This window comes from Strongylocentrotus purpuratus, unplaced genomic scaffold (assembly GCF_000002235.5).
Source record: "Strongylocentrotus purpuratus isolate Spur 01 unplaced genomic scaffold, Spur_5.0 spur5_scaffold_14, whole genome shotgun sequence".
NCBI classification, from domain to species: domain Eukaryota; kingdom Metazoa; phylum Echinodermata; class Echinoidea; order Camarodonta; family Strongylocentrotidae; genus Strongylocentrotus; species Strongylocentrotus purpuratus.
Window position 1 is genome coordinate 31,938,371 of NW_022145599.1, and position 14,252 is coordinate 31,952,622.

The window sequence follows — 14,252 nt, forward strand, 5'->3', positions numbered from 1 at the left end:
AACTTAGTTGACAAGCACTTCAACTGTGCCTCGTAATAAAATGAAAGTATTTTCAAACACTGAAATGAGAGTCAATCTGATCTGGTTAACAACAAGCCAAAAAAGCCCAAATAGCTTTTGTGTGGCTTTTTAATCGGCTTTTTTTGCTTTTTGTTAACCAGATCAGATCAGCTCTTATTTCAGTGTTCGAAAATACTTTCATTTTATCAAGAGGTACAGTTGAAGTGCTGGTGAACTACTAAGTTAGACCTAGTAATAATGCTTTTTTTAAAACTATAAATGACAGAATTTTTTTTTTCAGAATTTTTTTTTCTCTATTTTTTTTTTTGTCTTCAAAATAGGGGTGCGCCTTATACACAGGTGCGCCTTATACACCAAGATTTACGGTACTATCTAAAGTTAAGCAATGACTCCTTTGTGCCAAATATTTAAATTTGTACACACATGTACAAGTATGATTTGACCCTAAAAATCATTCACAAAATCTTTCTCTCGCTTGCGTAGTGGAGCAAGACATAGGCATCAATATTCGATAGATCTAAACAGATACAAGGATGTGATTGGTCCACAGCTTGTCATGTTATATTGATTGCATGGATCATAATTAGGCAACATTTGGCATTTGACTTGTATTCCACCCCTACCACTAGTGGTTCAGTTGTCACGTTTTTATCATCACGATACTTTGAAATTGGTGGGATAGAAGTTGGTGTGTGGAATGACAACATGACGTTTATCTACATGTACATTATTTTGCACAGGTGTACATTTGGAGATCCGTTTAGTGGGCGGATCCAACGCCCTGGAAGGACGCGTTGAGATCTACATGAACGGCACGTGGGGCACCGTCTGCGATGACAGCTGGAACCTGCAGAGCGCTAGGGTCGCCTGCCGCCAGCTGGGCTATCCCCACGCACTGGAAGCTTCCGGATCCAGTCGCTTTGGTCCTGGAACCGGTCCTATCCATGTGGATGACATTGCTTGTACAGGAACAGAGCAATCGCTGTTTGAGTGTAGGTTCTCATCGACCCATAACTGTGCTCATGTTGAAGATGCTGGAGTGGTGTGTAATCAAGAGGGTAAGTCTACTCTGCCAATTGATAATGATAATAATAATAATAATAATCTTTAAAGTCCACTCCAAATTTTATTAAGTTAAACCGAAAATGTAAATTCTTTTTGCCCGATTGATCGTGAGCCCGGCAGCCATTGAGCAGCGCCAGATCTACTCTGCCAATTGATAACAATAATAATAATAATAATAATAACAATAATAATCTTTAAAGTCCACTCCAAATTTTATTAAGTTAAACCGAAAGTGTACATTCTTTTTGCCCAATTGATCTTGAGTCCGGCAGCCAAACAAGGTAGCATCAACTCCTGTCTTTTAACGTCTTTTGGTATGATGCGGCCGGAGTGCGAATCCTTGACCTTCCGGTTGTGAGGCGGACGCTCTACTGACTGAGCATCTTGTTGCTCAAATTTGCAAGAAAGTGAAGTGAACAAGCACAGTAATAATATAATTTTGAATATAAATACATTTGGGCAAGTTGCTGTGAAATAGAAGGATATTCGGGCACCTCATTGTCCTAATATGAAGTCATTTAGGCGAGGCGTCAAAAATATCGATACCAGCAGGCTGCCGCCTCACGTATTGGCGCATCGAGGCTGCAATTACGGCCGAAGCCTGGCTGAGACAATTATTTTTCACTTATTAGCCCAGCCGGCTTGCGCCAGACTGGGATCTGAGGCTCGGTTTCCATTCGAAAAGCAGCAGCCGGCGCATGCTTTTGAATGCCATTGCCTACCGCCAGCGGTAGCCGGCTGAGCTAATTTAAAAAATGCAGCCAGGACGCACAAGTGCTGTTAGCTGCCGCTGGCTGGTATATTTATTTTTGACGCCTCGCCTTAGGAACTTTCACTGCCTGAAATTATCCCATTTCTTAATACTAATATTAAAATAATAGTCACATTTGTACGGTGCGTAATAATACAAATAAAGACACTGTATTATATTAGAATGCTATTTCCTCATAAAATCACATGGTCTAGCAGTTTCTTATATTTGGTTTTCACGAAATCGACATTATTCCAAAGTAATTTTTTGATATAGCTAAGCCTCTAGAGATGTCTCACGGCACCCTTGCTGAAAAATGCTGGTCTAAGGCTACTGAATAAATAATACTGGTAATGAATTCCACATTCAAAAAGTCTTCGAAGTATAGCTAAAGTAGGCGCTTTTTGGTCTTGAAATTTGCAGTTTCCTAAATTTGTAAAGCTATTTTGATGCCGTTCTGGCTTTAGATCTTGGCATTAATTCTCTGTCTGTTTTTAGGATTTGAACAGAATATAAAGTGTGATTATCATTGTTGCTTGCATCTGTCTCCAACCACAGAAGCGGCGACCTTGATACGGCTTGTGGAGGGGTCAACGGACTATGAGGGACGTGTGGAGGTCATCTACAACGGCATCTGGGGCACCATCTGCGACGATTCCTGGGACCTGGCCGATGCCACGGTGGCCTGCACTCAGCTTGGGTTCGGCCCTGCCTTGGACGCTGTCCAGTCAGCAGGGTTTGGCCAGGGTTCCGGCCCCATCCACCTGGACAGCGTGTCGTGTCTCGGTCCAGAGCTGACCATTCAGTCGTGTTCCCACAACGGGGTGGGAGTGCACAACTGCAACCACGGAGAGGATGCAGGCATCAGATGTAGTGGTGAGTAAAGACAAATTACTGGTCTACTTCTACTTCTATGGCAATACTTATCAACGCCTGTTCAGCATCTAGATGAGGGTAAAGCATAGAGTTGTTATATACAGCTCTATGCGGTACAGTTCCTCAAAAGGGAACTAAATTGTTTCAAGAGCCACCTTGAACTGCTCCAAAGAAGGCAGTTCGACGATGATCTGAGGTAGCTCGTCCCAGTCCTTAAGTGTCCTGGGGAAATAACTAAATTTGTAAGTGTCCAATGTTTGCTCGTGAGGAATTTTCTCTTGGCTTTATTTTGTCAAACAAGCATGGTTAGGGCAAAAATTATGATTTGGTTTATTGCAGTGTTCAGGGGCAGCCATAGGCGTAATTTGGAGTGAATTTTAGTAGTGAAGGAACCCAGGCAGTTGTTGCTAGGACGTGTTGTACAACTATATCATCAATATCATCATGATATTCTCTGTCACAAAGAACTACATTTATGACTTCTGGAATGTTCTGTTTTCTCTTTTTAGTGCCCGCCACTTCATCACCTCAGGTCAACGTTCGGCTGGTTGATGGGGGTAGCCCCCTCGAAGGTCGTGTGGAGGTGCTGTGGGATGGAGAATGGGGGACTGTCTGTGATGATGAATGGGGAATAGAGGATGCTAGGGTATGTCACATCAACTTTTGATAACTCTGGAATCAATTACATATCGATGTATGGAGACATCCAATTCATGAAGAGCATGATGATGAACATCAGATCAAATTGGCAACAATACTATTTTCAAAATGATGAAATATTCAAAACAGTTAATTTGTGTGACGATGAATGGAGATTTCATGTGACAACAAATGGGGATTAGAAGAATGAAAAGATAACGTTGTGAACCAATTATTAGAATATCCAGTTTCAGAAGGATATGATGATTCAGCTCAAATTGACAACAATTATATTTTCAAAATTTCTTTGATGACCAATGGGGAATGAAGGGTGCAAGGGTATATCAGGTTAGAAGCTTTGTTAACCAATTAGACATGTGAAAAGCTTCCTGAAGGGCTTAAAGGGATAGTTGAGTTCTGTTGCAGAGGGCGCTTCACAAAATAATTTTTTGGTGAGATATTGAAAGACTGAGTGTCAAATTTGAAAGAAGATACAATTTGAATGACAAAATAATCTTTGTTTGATCAAAATCGGTTCAGAGACGGCTGAAATATCCATAAATATAACAATTTCTAATATTTGTGTATATCTCCACAAATACATGTATTCAATAATTTGAAAAAGCCGTTGAAAAAACGAAATAGTGCCTATTACGTTGTATTTCAGCCAATGCCGATGTTGGCTTTCTTTGCTGGCTTTTTTGTGTTGGTTATATTACGCACGACTAGCCGGCCCATGTTTTGTTATTATTAATTAATTAACGGTCACCGCTTTTTTTTTAAAAGTGGAGTTGTATTGGTATGATGGTATTGGCCAGATTTCACACATTTTGGCATCTAAAATTTCCTTCATAGCAATTTTAGGTCCTAAAAGGGCAGTAGAAATGTCATAAATAAGAATAAGAGCAATAACCATGCACTTTGAAGGCATTTGCGGTCTGAAAACAGAACTCAACTATCCCTTTAATGAATTAGCTCCAAGTGGCAACAGTAATATTTTAAAATTTGTTTTTCAATGAATGGGGAAGAGAAGATGCAGTGGTATGTCATGTAACAGGTCGATAACTAGGTGAATTATTCACACTTATGAGGGTATTAGATTCCTGAGGGTTCATTGATTTAGCTCAAATTTAAAAAACTCATTGATAGAAGTGATCCCGAAGAGCTTTTGATTCAGCTCAAATTGGCAATAATATGTTAAAAAAAAAAAAAAAAGGCATTGTACAAGAGAGAAATTTGCTCTGTTACTACCGGCATTCAGAGATCACTTGTCAGCATGACTTGCATTAAGAAACATTTGTTATTATCTTACGTATTTCTTCTGATGAAATTAATAGTTAGTTTATTTAAAAATGTCATATGCTAATATATTGAAAAGTAAGTACAGACAAATTAATGCCAACGTCTTTACCAGTCTTTTCCTTTAGTTGAAATGTAGAAATAAAGAATAATGCAGCAATATTTGTGCCACTATTCATGAGAGCAATTATCTGTGAATTTCAAGGCAGAGTTTAAATTATTTCAGTCTATTCTTGCTGATTTGGATTTGTGTACCGGTTTACTAATTCTGCTGCCTTTGTTTGTAAAACAATACTTGCGGAACATACAAATTTAAGAATAAGCAAATTTGGGAATTGTGTCTGAAAAAAGATGTAATTTATCAAAATTTGAATATTCGTTCTTAAATATAAAAACAAAACATTTCTCCCCTGTTACTTAAATCATGGGCTACACTGCTCACAGCAGAGAAGGAAAAACTGTTGCTAGCTTACCAGTATGTTGAACTAATTGAGAATATGACAATAATGTTTTGCGAAGTTATGGAGTAAATATCAATCTGAACGATTCTTTCAGGTTGTGTGCAGGGAGCTTGGTTACACTAACGCCCAGATGGCCCACAGTGGTAGTGTCTACCCGCAGGGCACAGGTTCAATCATCCTGGACAATGTCCGCTGTGTGGGCACAGAGCCCTCGTTGCTCCAGTGCTTGAACAACGGCATCAAGGTTCACAACTGCGGACATTCTGAAGATGCAGGAGCATCGTGCTCAGAAGAAGGTATGTATCGAGGTGTCAGTGACACAAAGACGTAACTCCATTTTGGCGATTTTTAGAAAAAGTGGTTTATGTGTGACTGAGCACTTGGGCCTTAAGGAGTTAGGTCTATGTTTCACTAGCCATTGACTTCAATGGGGTGTTGGGTGGAGTTAAGTCTTTGTGTTTCCTGGAAAGCCCACATTTTTCTGAACATTTTGATATCAAGTACTCATTTTGGAAAAATATGGAGTTACGTCTTTGTGTCACTGAACCCTCGAAATGAGGAGAGGAAACTGTTCCCCGAATGTATCTCAACTTTAAAAAGGATCAGGGGAGAGAGGCTGCCCTAGGCCCCCCTGGTATGCATGTAGTCCCTATTTACCAAGCCTCTTTCGGTGAACTGTGAAATGCGTTGCTTCTCTCATTTTATGATGCCTTGATATTGTTTACCTCATTATATGAGAATAAGTTTTTTTTAGCAACTACTCATTTTTAAAATCTTTCATTTAGTAATTCCAAGTAGTGGTGATACAAAAGTAATGCAAAGTTTTATAGTTGAGTCACTATGACAGTATACATGTAGCTGTGAGGTGCACGTAGGCAGTGACTTATTAATAGAGAAATTGTACTTATATGTGACGTATACATGTACCTTTGTGCCATATAATATTTTGTTTTTCTTTTTGTTTGTTTTTCATTCTGTAATGGGCGATCCAAGTCCACAGGTTTTCGCAACCTTCATGGAAAGCCCAGCATATAATCTTTGTAAATATTGTTAAAATATACTGTTACTTTGTATACTTTGATTTTTATTTTGCAAAATAATTTGATTGAATTGAATTGAATATAGGTCCGGCTGTCGGCACCTGGGTTCGCCTTGTGGACGGGAGCGTCCCCAGTGAGGGCCGGGTCGAGGTCTACACCGAGGGCAGGTGGGGGACGGTCTGCGATGACTCGTGGGATCTCAACGATGCGGGCGTGGTCTGCAGGGCGCTGGGATTCAACGCCGCCACGGAGGCAGGAGGTCGCTTTGGGACCGCTTCCAGCACCACGCCCATCTACCTGGATAACCTCAATTGCGTCGGGTCTGAGGAGACCCTCTTCGAGTGCAGTCACGGAGGACTGAGCGTCCATAACTGCGATCACATAGAGGATGCTGGGGTCGTTTGTGGATTCAGTGGTATGGTTTTAGTGTACATGGTCCATTATAAAAAGCAACAATATTTTGCTTGATTTATGATTCAAAAAGAAAATTTCCTATTATTATATTATTAAAAGCAACCATATTTTGCTTTTATTTATGATTTAAAGGAAACCTTCCTCGCCCATTTCAGTAAACTGAATTATTCTTGAGTTCTGATAGAGAACAATGTTGAGGACAATTTAAAGCAAGCTTCATGTATGTCTATGTCTGAATGTAGATAAAATGAGCTTTTACAAATGTGATTGCCGTGTTGTACTTGTGGCATTTTGTTTTTGAAATGTACATTCATGCGTGTCCATGCATGCATGTTTCTTCATTTTTCTTGTCTTCAGAAATTATAATTTGCTTATTTCTGTTGCCATTTTTAATATTTCAATGAGCGGAATTCACATTGTACATGAACATTTTCCTGACCTTTAGCGACTTTCACTACACTACATGTTTGCAACTTTGTTGTTTCCCTTTGTTTCGACAGTGAACACGATGGCAAACATTCGACTTGTTGGAACCGACAGTCCTTTTAAAGGTCGGGTGGAGGTTCATCATAACAATCAGTGGGGAACAGTGTGTGACGATGGATGGGACCTGAATGATGCACAGGTCAGTCAGTTTAGGACCATTTTCCAGGGGGGTGTTTCACAAAGACTAAAATCGACTTTGAGTTGGACTAGAAATATGGCAGGCAATTTATGCCCCTAAAAAGTTGTGAACCAGATTTAAAATTAGTGGGAAAAAAGCTTAGAAATTATGTTCTTTAGATAATGTTTTTATGCCTCCGCCACCGAAGGTGGTGCCGGAGGCATCATGTTTTCGGGTTGTCCGTCCGTACGTCCGTCCGTCCGTCCCGTTTGACCGTTATCACAATATCTCAAGAACCATTTAAGATTTAAACTTAAGACTCGGGAATAGTATTTATCACCATAGGAAGACGATCTGATTAGATTTTGGAGTACGTAGGTCAAAGGTCACAGGTCACAGAGGTCAACTTATGAAATTCCTTGTATTGAGTTTGTTAGCGCGATATCTCAAGAACCATTTGAGATTTAAACTTCAAACTTAAGGATAGTATGTATCACCATAGGAAGACGATCTGATTAGATTTTGGAGCACGTATGTCAAAGGTCAAGGGTCACAGAGGTCAACTTATGAAATTCCATACATTGAGATTGTTATCATGATATCTCAAGAACCACTGGAGATTTAAACTTCAAACTTAGTGATAGTGTGTATCACTATAGGAAAACAATCTGATTAGATTTTGGAGCACGTATGTCAAAGGTCAAGGGTCACAGAGGTCAACTTATGAAATTCCATACATTGAGATTGTTATCATGATATCTCAAGAACCACTGGAGATTTAAACTTCAAACTTAGTGATAGTGTGTATCACTATAGGAAAACAATCTGATTAGATTTTGGAGCACGTAGGTCAAAGGTCAAAGGTCACAGGGCTCATTATGTATGCAAAAACAGCTTGTGATCGCGTTATCTGAACAACCGATTGATGGATTCCTGCCAAACTTTGGTCAAGTACATGTATGTATCTTGCAAAGCCAATGAACTGATTAGATTTTGGGGTCACGAGGTCAAAGGTCACAGCGCACATTGTGTATGCAAAAACAGCTCGTGATCGCCTTATCTCAAGAACCGATTGATGGATTCCTGCCAAACTTAGGTCATGTACATGTATGTTACTTGCAGAGCTGATGAACTGATTAGATTTTGGGGTCATGAGGTAAAGGTCAAGGTCATGCGGCTCATTATGCAAAAATAGCTTGTGATCGTATTATCATTAGAACAGATTGATGGATTCCTGCCAAACTTAGATCATTTATGTATCTTGCAGAGCCAATGAATGGTTCGTAAGATCAAAGGTCATGGGCTCATTATGTATGCAAAAATAGCTTGTGGACGCATTCTCATTAGAACTGACAGATGGATTACTATTTAACTCAGGAAATCTTGCAGAGCCAATGAACTGAGTAGATTTTAGGGTCATGAGGTCAAAGATCAAAGGGTCATATATGTATATGAGAAATTGCTTGTAATCACGATATTCTGAGAACATGTTAATGGATTACAATTGAACTTGAATTTGAAAAATTTCTTCCGTTTCGGTTTGTAAAATTGCTCTATGACGGAGGCATCATTTTCGACTGCGCGCAGTCGAATTCCATCTAGTTTCCTTCAATAATAAAGTATAACGAATGTGAAATCTGTAGATTTGTGACGTCCCTTGAGAGTCCAATGGTGAGAGCAACCAGTGGCATGAATGGCCTGCCATAGTTAAGTCCTATTTAAAGTTGATCTCAGTCTTTGTGAAACACCCCCCAGTTTTCTGTAATCTTGAAGGAATTTATAGTAACATTACACTCATCATACATTCATGACTGTTCATAAACTTATAACTAAGCATATTCAGAGTTTTACAAAAATGAAAAAAAAGAAAAAAGAATGCCTTTAATTTTACCCGAACTCAACCTTCTCTTTAGATACAACATACATATGCATGTAGATTACAAAATTTGACTTAGAACTTAGACAAGAAAACTACTTTTTTGACATGTACAGGTGGTCTGCAGGCAGCTGGGCTATAGCAATGCCGTCGACTATGTTTCTTCTGCTCAGTTTGGACGTGGGACAGGCAGCATTCTTCTGGATGATGTGGGATGTACTGGAAACGAAGAAACCCTCCTGGAATGCAGCAACCGTGGAGTCGGAAGCCACAATTGCGGACATTCCGAGGATGCCGGCGTCATCTGCATGCCAGAAGGTAGACCCTAGCTGTCAAGACTTTTCCACATGTTAAAACCGCTTTTTGAAAAACAGCAATATAAATGACACACACGTATAGCACAGTTCATGTTTCTGTAGCTGGGTCCTGTTTAAAAAAAAAAGACAGAACTATTTTTCTAATTTAAAAAATAAGATGTTCATGTAGATTCCATAACTGCCTATTTCAGGTATCCGTTGAAGTATAGATGATGCCACAGGATTGCCACAACCTATCCTGATAGGACCAGTCAAAGGAAGAAGGCCTAACACCCTAAAGTCTTAAAGCCCCGCTGTACTACTTGCGGCTACTTGTTCCCTCTATGTAGAAAACAATGCCTATAATCTGTGCCTGTTGGTCCCCATGATCCTCTTTTTCGTATGTTAATTGAGAGCTGAGTTGATGAGATCAGTGACCTCGCTAGGTGGTCTAATCCCTCCTGTCCACACTAGTACAGACAGCCTTGTATTTGTAGGCATGCTCTGAAATATCATTGATTTCCTATTCTTTTGTTGCCATTATTTTTCATCATCATTATCATCATCATTATCATCATCATTATGATTGTAAGTGTGTATATTGATTTTTCTAGTTCGCCTGGTCAATGGCTCCCACCCTCAGGAAGGGCGTGTTGAGATCATGATAGGGGGACAGTGGGGCACCATCTGTGAGGAGGGCTGGGACATTAACGACGGCCACACCGTCTGCAGCCACCTTGGCTTCGGCATGATGGACAACTCCTCCGCCAACCTCGGAGGGGCCCGTTTCGGACCCGGCGTAGGCCCTGTCCACCTGACGGGAGTGGACTGTGGCGCCCATAACGCTTACCTGTTTGAGTGTGCTGCCCTCTTGACCATGGGAAATGACCCGTCCTGTGACCACTCTCGGGATGTTAGTGTGATTTGCACTCAAAGAAGTAAGTGTGTTTTAATGAAGATGAGGTGCACCCATATTTGTTCTAGCCACAATTGTCAGAGTTTTTTTCTTCCCTCAAATGTTTGGTTTAGGTTTAGGGTGTAGTGTTAGGTATAGTATGTTGCACAGGGTTGAATTTTGATCTGGGATGGCCCTGCATGACAGATAAAACATGGGTACTGTTGAATATTCAGATCACTGAGATGTTATCACCAGACAAATTATATTAAGATTGGTAAAACATCAATTTTCGGCAAAAAGTGTCGGGGATCTGTTCAGCATTTTCAATTAAGTTACCTGATTTTCATGGTTTTTCATTAATCCATTGTGATTGTAATTGGCTAATTTGATTTAAATGTACTGAAAAAATTGAACAAAGGTTCTTTATGGACATTTGTTTTCTCTGCACATACATGTAATGATGTAGTATAGTAGTATAAATATATATATATATATATGTGATTCTATGAAAGGACACAAAGTATTTTTCTCAAAGATTTCATAGAATAGAAAGGAGTGCTTATAAATTTTGTTAAAGGTTAACTGAGGAGTCAAAAAGGATGTTTGGTATGAGAATTAAACTTATTGTTATTTGAATAACTTCCTGTTGATTCTCAGAGACGTGATGTCAATTGAATTGTTTTGCAGTGTGAAAGAATGTACAAGATGTATCAAATTAGAATACATTTACTGATCAGAATCTTTCTTATTTATCATCCATTTCAGCTGCACCAGAGCAGCACGTGCGTTTAGTAGGCGGTGCTACCCCCTTCAAGGGGCGTACCGAGGTATTCATGGACAACAGTTGGGGTACGATCTGTGACGACCTATGGGATACCTCCGATGCTGATGTCTTCTGTCGCCAGCTCGGCTACATAGGGGCTACGGACGCACCCCGTTACGCCCAGTTTGGGCGGGGCTTCGGTCCCATACATCTTGATGACGTCCAATGTACTGGTAACGAGACAGACATCCTGGATTGCCCAAGGTCCACTTCAGAGGTCACCTGCACCCATCGTGAGGACGCCGGAGCCAGCTGCACTCCAGAAGGTAACCTAGCTGACTTGTTTTTTATAATAACGTTTATTTATTTATTTATTTACTTATTTATTTATTTATTTATTTATTTATTTATTTATTTATTTATTTATTTATTTATTTATTTATTTATTTATTTATTTATTTATTTATTTATTAATTTATTAATTTATTTATTTATGCATGTTCCAATTTCACAATTCATTGAAGTTAACATCACATGAAAAAGAATATAATATACCAAATCATTTTCAATTTTACAATCCATTTGAATTGACTTCATGTGAAAAAGAATATAACAATGTTTTATCAAAGACAAGTTGCAACTAATATACAGTTTAAAGAATGAACACACAAAGGTGATGAAACATAAGCAAATAGAGCTTGAATTGTTACAACATCTTTCAAATATATAATATATGACAAATAAAATTCCTAAAGTTTTGTAGGGAACTATTTACACTATTTAGAATATGTTAGAATATTGATTATTGAGGAGTGCTAAAAATAGGAATAACCATGATAGTGTTTACAAAATCACAAAATTGAAGAGAAATATTAAAATACAAAGACTCTCTAGAAGTTAAATCATGCAGTCCCATTTGTCTTGTTTTTAGTTGCTATGTGTGAGTGTGATTGTTTGTCAAATACTGTAGAAATGATTATGAAAAACCCTATCTGACAGGAAGGTAGTTTAATATGTGATATTTTAAATACAGTATTTATGTCATCCATTACTTTGCGGTTTCACCATGATCGAAGGTAGTCTTGCAAAGGACTGTTGGGTTTTAAAGGGGACAGAGAAGAAAGTGAGAAAGAGGTATTTTTTCGCGAGAGAAGACCTGAGAAGGACTGGTGAACCAGATTATAAATACAAAGATAGATATTTTAATTTTTTGAAATAAAGGCATAAATAGTCAACATTGAATGACAAGCGCCTTTAAAGCCCCACTGCACTACTTATAGCTACTTGCACCCTCTATAAAGCAAACAATGCCTAATCGGTGCCTGTTGGTCCCCCATGATCCCCTTTTTCGTATGTTAATTGAGAACTGATTTGATGAGATAACCACCTGCCAGTGCCCATGCAGGGAGGTCTAATCCCCTCTGGCCAAACTAGTGCAGAGGGGCAAACCAATATCAACAACAATGGATGGAATAAATGGTTTGACCCATGTCAATCCGCCTACAGGCCTGGTCATAGTGTGGAAACATTACTTGTCAACTTAACTGATACTATTTTTAGAGAACTGGATTGCGGTAATATTACTGCTCTTGTTATGTTAGATATGAGCTCAGCTTTCGATACAGTAGATTACTCTATCCTGACTCGAAGGCTGAAATCATTAGGTATCAAGGGTACCGTCCTTAATTGGTTTATATCATATCTCTCTGAACGATCTCAGTATGTAAAAATTGATAATTCTACCTCTAGTAAAACTACTATGAAGTATGGTGTACCCCAAGGTTCGGTAGGAGGACCACTGCTCTTTTCTCTTTATATGCAACCAATCAGCAAGATATTTCACAAACATTGTATTAGTTACCATTGCTACGCAGATGACATCCAAATTTATCTTTCTTTTAAACCTACAATGTCTTCACTGTCCTCAGCCGTTTCAAAACTTGAAAAATGTCTAGAAGAACTGAAATCCTGGTTAGTATCTAATGGCCTTAAGCTGAATGATGATAAATCTGTGTTTTTATTATTAGGTTCCAAGCACATGTTAGGGAAGGTTGACTATCAATCGTGTCATCTCCATATTGGAAAAACGTGCATCACTCCATCAAAAACAGCTCGTAATTTGGGTGTAATATTTGATCAGGAAATGTCCTTTCGTAGTCACATAACACATGTTCAACAGAGTGTAAGGTACCAATTACGTAATCTAAGTTTCATAAGAAAGTGTTTATCTAAACCTGCGGCTGAGATCTTAATTCATGCTTTAATTTCTTCTCGTTTAGATTTTGCAAATTCATTGTTCTGTAACCTTCCAAAAAAAGATGTCACAAAACTGCAACGACTTCAAAATTCTGCAGCCCGCTTATTAACATTCACTAAGAAATCTGATTCCATATCACCAATTCTCCGTTCTCTCCATTGGTTGCCAGTTGAAAAAAGGATTATTTTTAAAATTATGTTACTTGTACATCATTCAGTTTACTCTCTTTCTTCCCCTGCATACCTGAGCAACTCTGTTTCAAAATACAACCCCACACGAAGTCTTCGCTCCTCATCAGACACACTATTACTTAATACACCCAGAATAAAACATGCTTGGGGTGAACGGGCTTTCTCAGCCATGGGTCCAAAACTGTGGAATAAGCTCCCTCTAAAATTACGTCAACTGTCATCGACAGAAACATTCAAATTACAACTAAAAACCTATTTGTTTCTTTCGTTGTAATTATTGCAATATTTTAATTTACTATGTCTAGGAGAATTCTGAATTTGTTTTTCGGTTTATTGTTTTGTCTTTCTTATGCCTGTTACATGTACTCTTTTCTAAGCGCCATGAGCACCGAAAGGTGGACCTGTGCGCTATACAAGTAGCCACTATTATTATTATTATTATTAACAAAAAGCATCGTGCCTGAATTTTCTGTTTTCCCGTTCACTACATTGACAGTGAGGCTGGTGGGTGGCAGCAATATCTACAAAGGGCGTGTCGAGATCCGAGTCAACAACCAATGGAAGGGCTTCTGCGGGGACGGCTGGTCCCTGTCCAACGCCCGGGTTGTCTGCAGCCAGCTGAAGCTCGGCCTAGTGGGCCAGGCGCCCACCGGACATATGTTTGGGGTGCCCGAAGGACTGTACTACCATCGGCCGTCGTGCGGGGGCTATGAGAGATCCCTTGGAATCTGCTTCATGGAGGCTATCGATAACTGCACGACTGGTTATGCAGGGGCTGTGTGCTCTTTACCAGGTAGGTCT

At 39.3% G+C, this 14,252-nt stretch overlaps 1 protein-coding gene across 2 annotated transcripts in view; it reads left to right on the forward strand.

Annotated features, from left to right (window-relative positions):
* LOC762517 (deleted in malignant brain tumors 1 protein-like) overlaps positions 1 to 14,252 on the forward strand; it is a 71,487-nt gene that overhangs the window by 48,001 nt on the left and 9,234 nt on the right. For both annotated transcript variants that reach the window (XM_030984751.1, XM_030984752.1), the window contains 10 exons: positions 762 to 1,079; positions 2,396 to 2,713; positions 3,223 to 3,359; positions 5,207 to 5,408; positions 6,238 to 6,567; positions 7,067 to 7,191; positions 9,163 to 9,364; positions 9,957 to 10,280; positions 11,006 to 11,329; positions 13,948 to 14,244. In XM_030984751.1, coding sequence (XP_030840611.1) covers positions 762 to 1,079; positions 2,396 to 2,713; positions 3,223 to 3,359; positions 5,207 to 5,408; positions 6,238 to 6,567; positions 7,067 to 7,191; positions 9,163 to 9,364; positions 9,957 to 10,280; positions 11,006 to 11,329; positions 13,948 to 14,244 — 2,577 coding nt within the window. The remainder of the gene's footprint in view (positions 1 to 761; positions 1,080 to 2,395; positions 2,714 to 3,222; positions 3,360 to 5,206; positions 5,409 to 6,237; positions 6,568 to 7,066; positions 7,192 to 9,162; positions 9,365 to 9,956; positions 10,281 to 11,005; positions 11,330 to 13,947; positions 14,245 to 14,252) is intronic.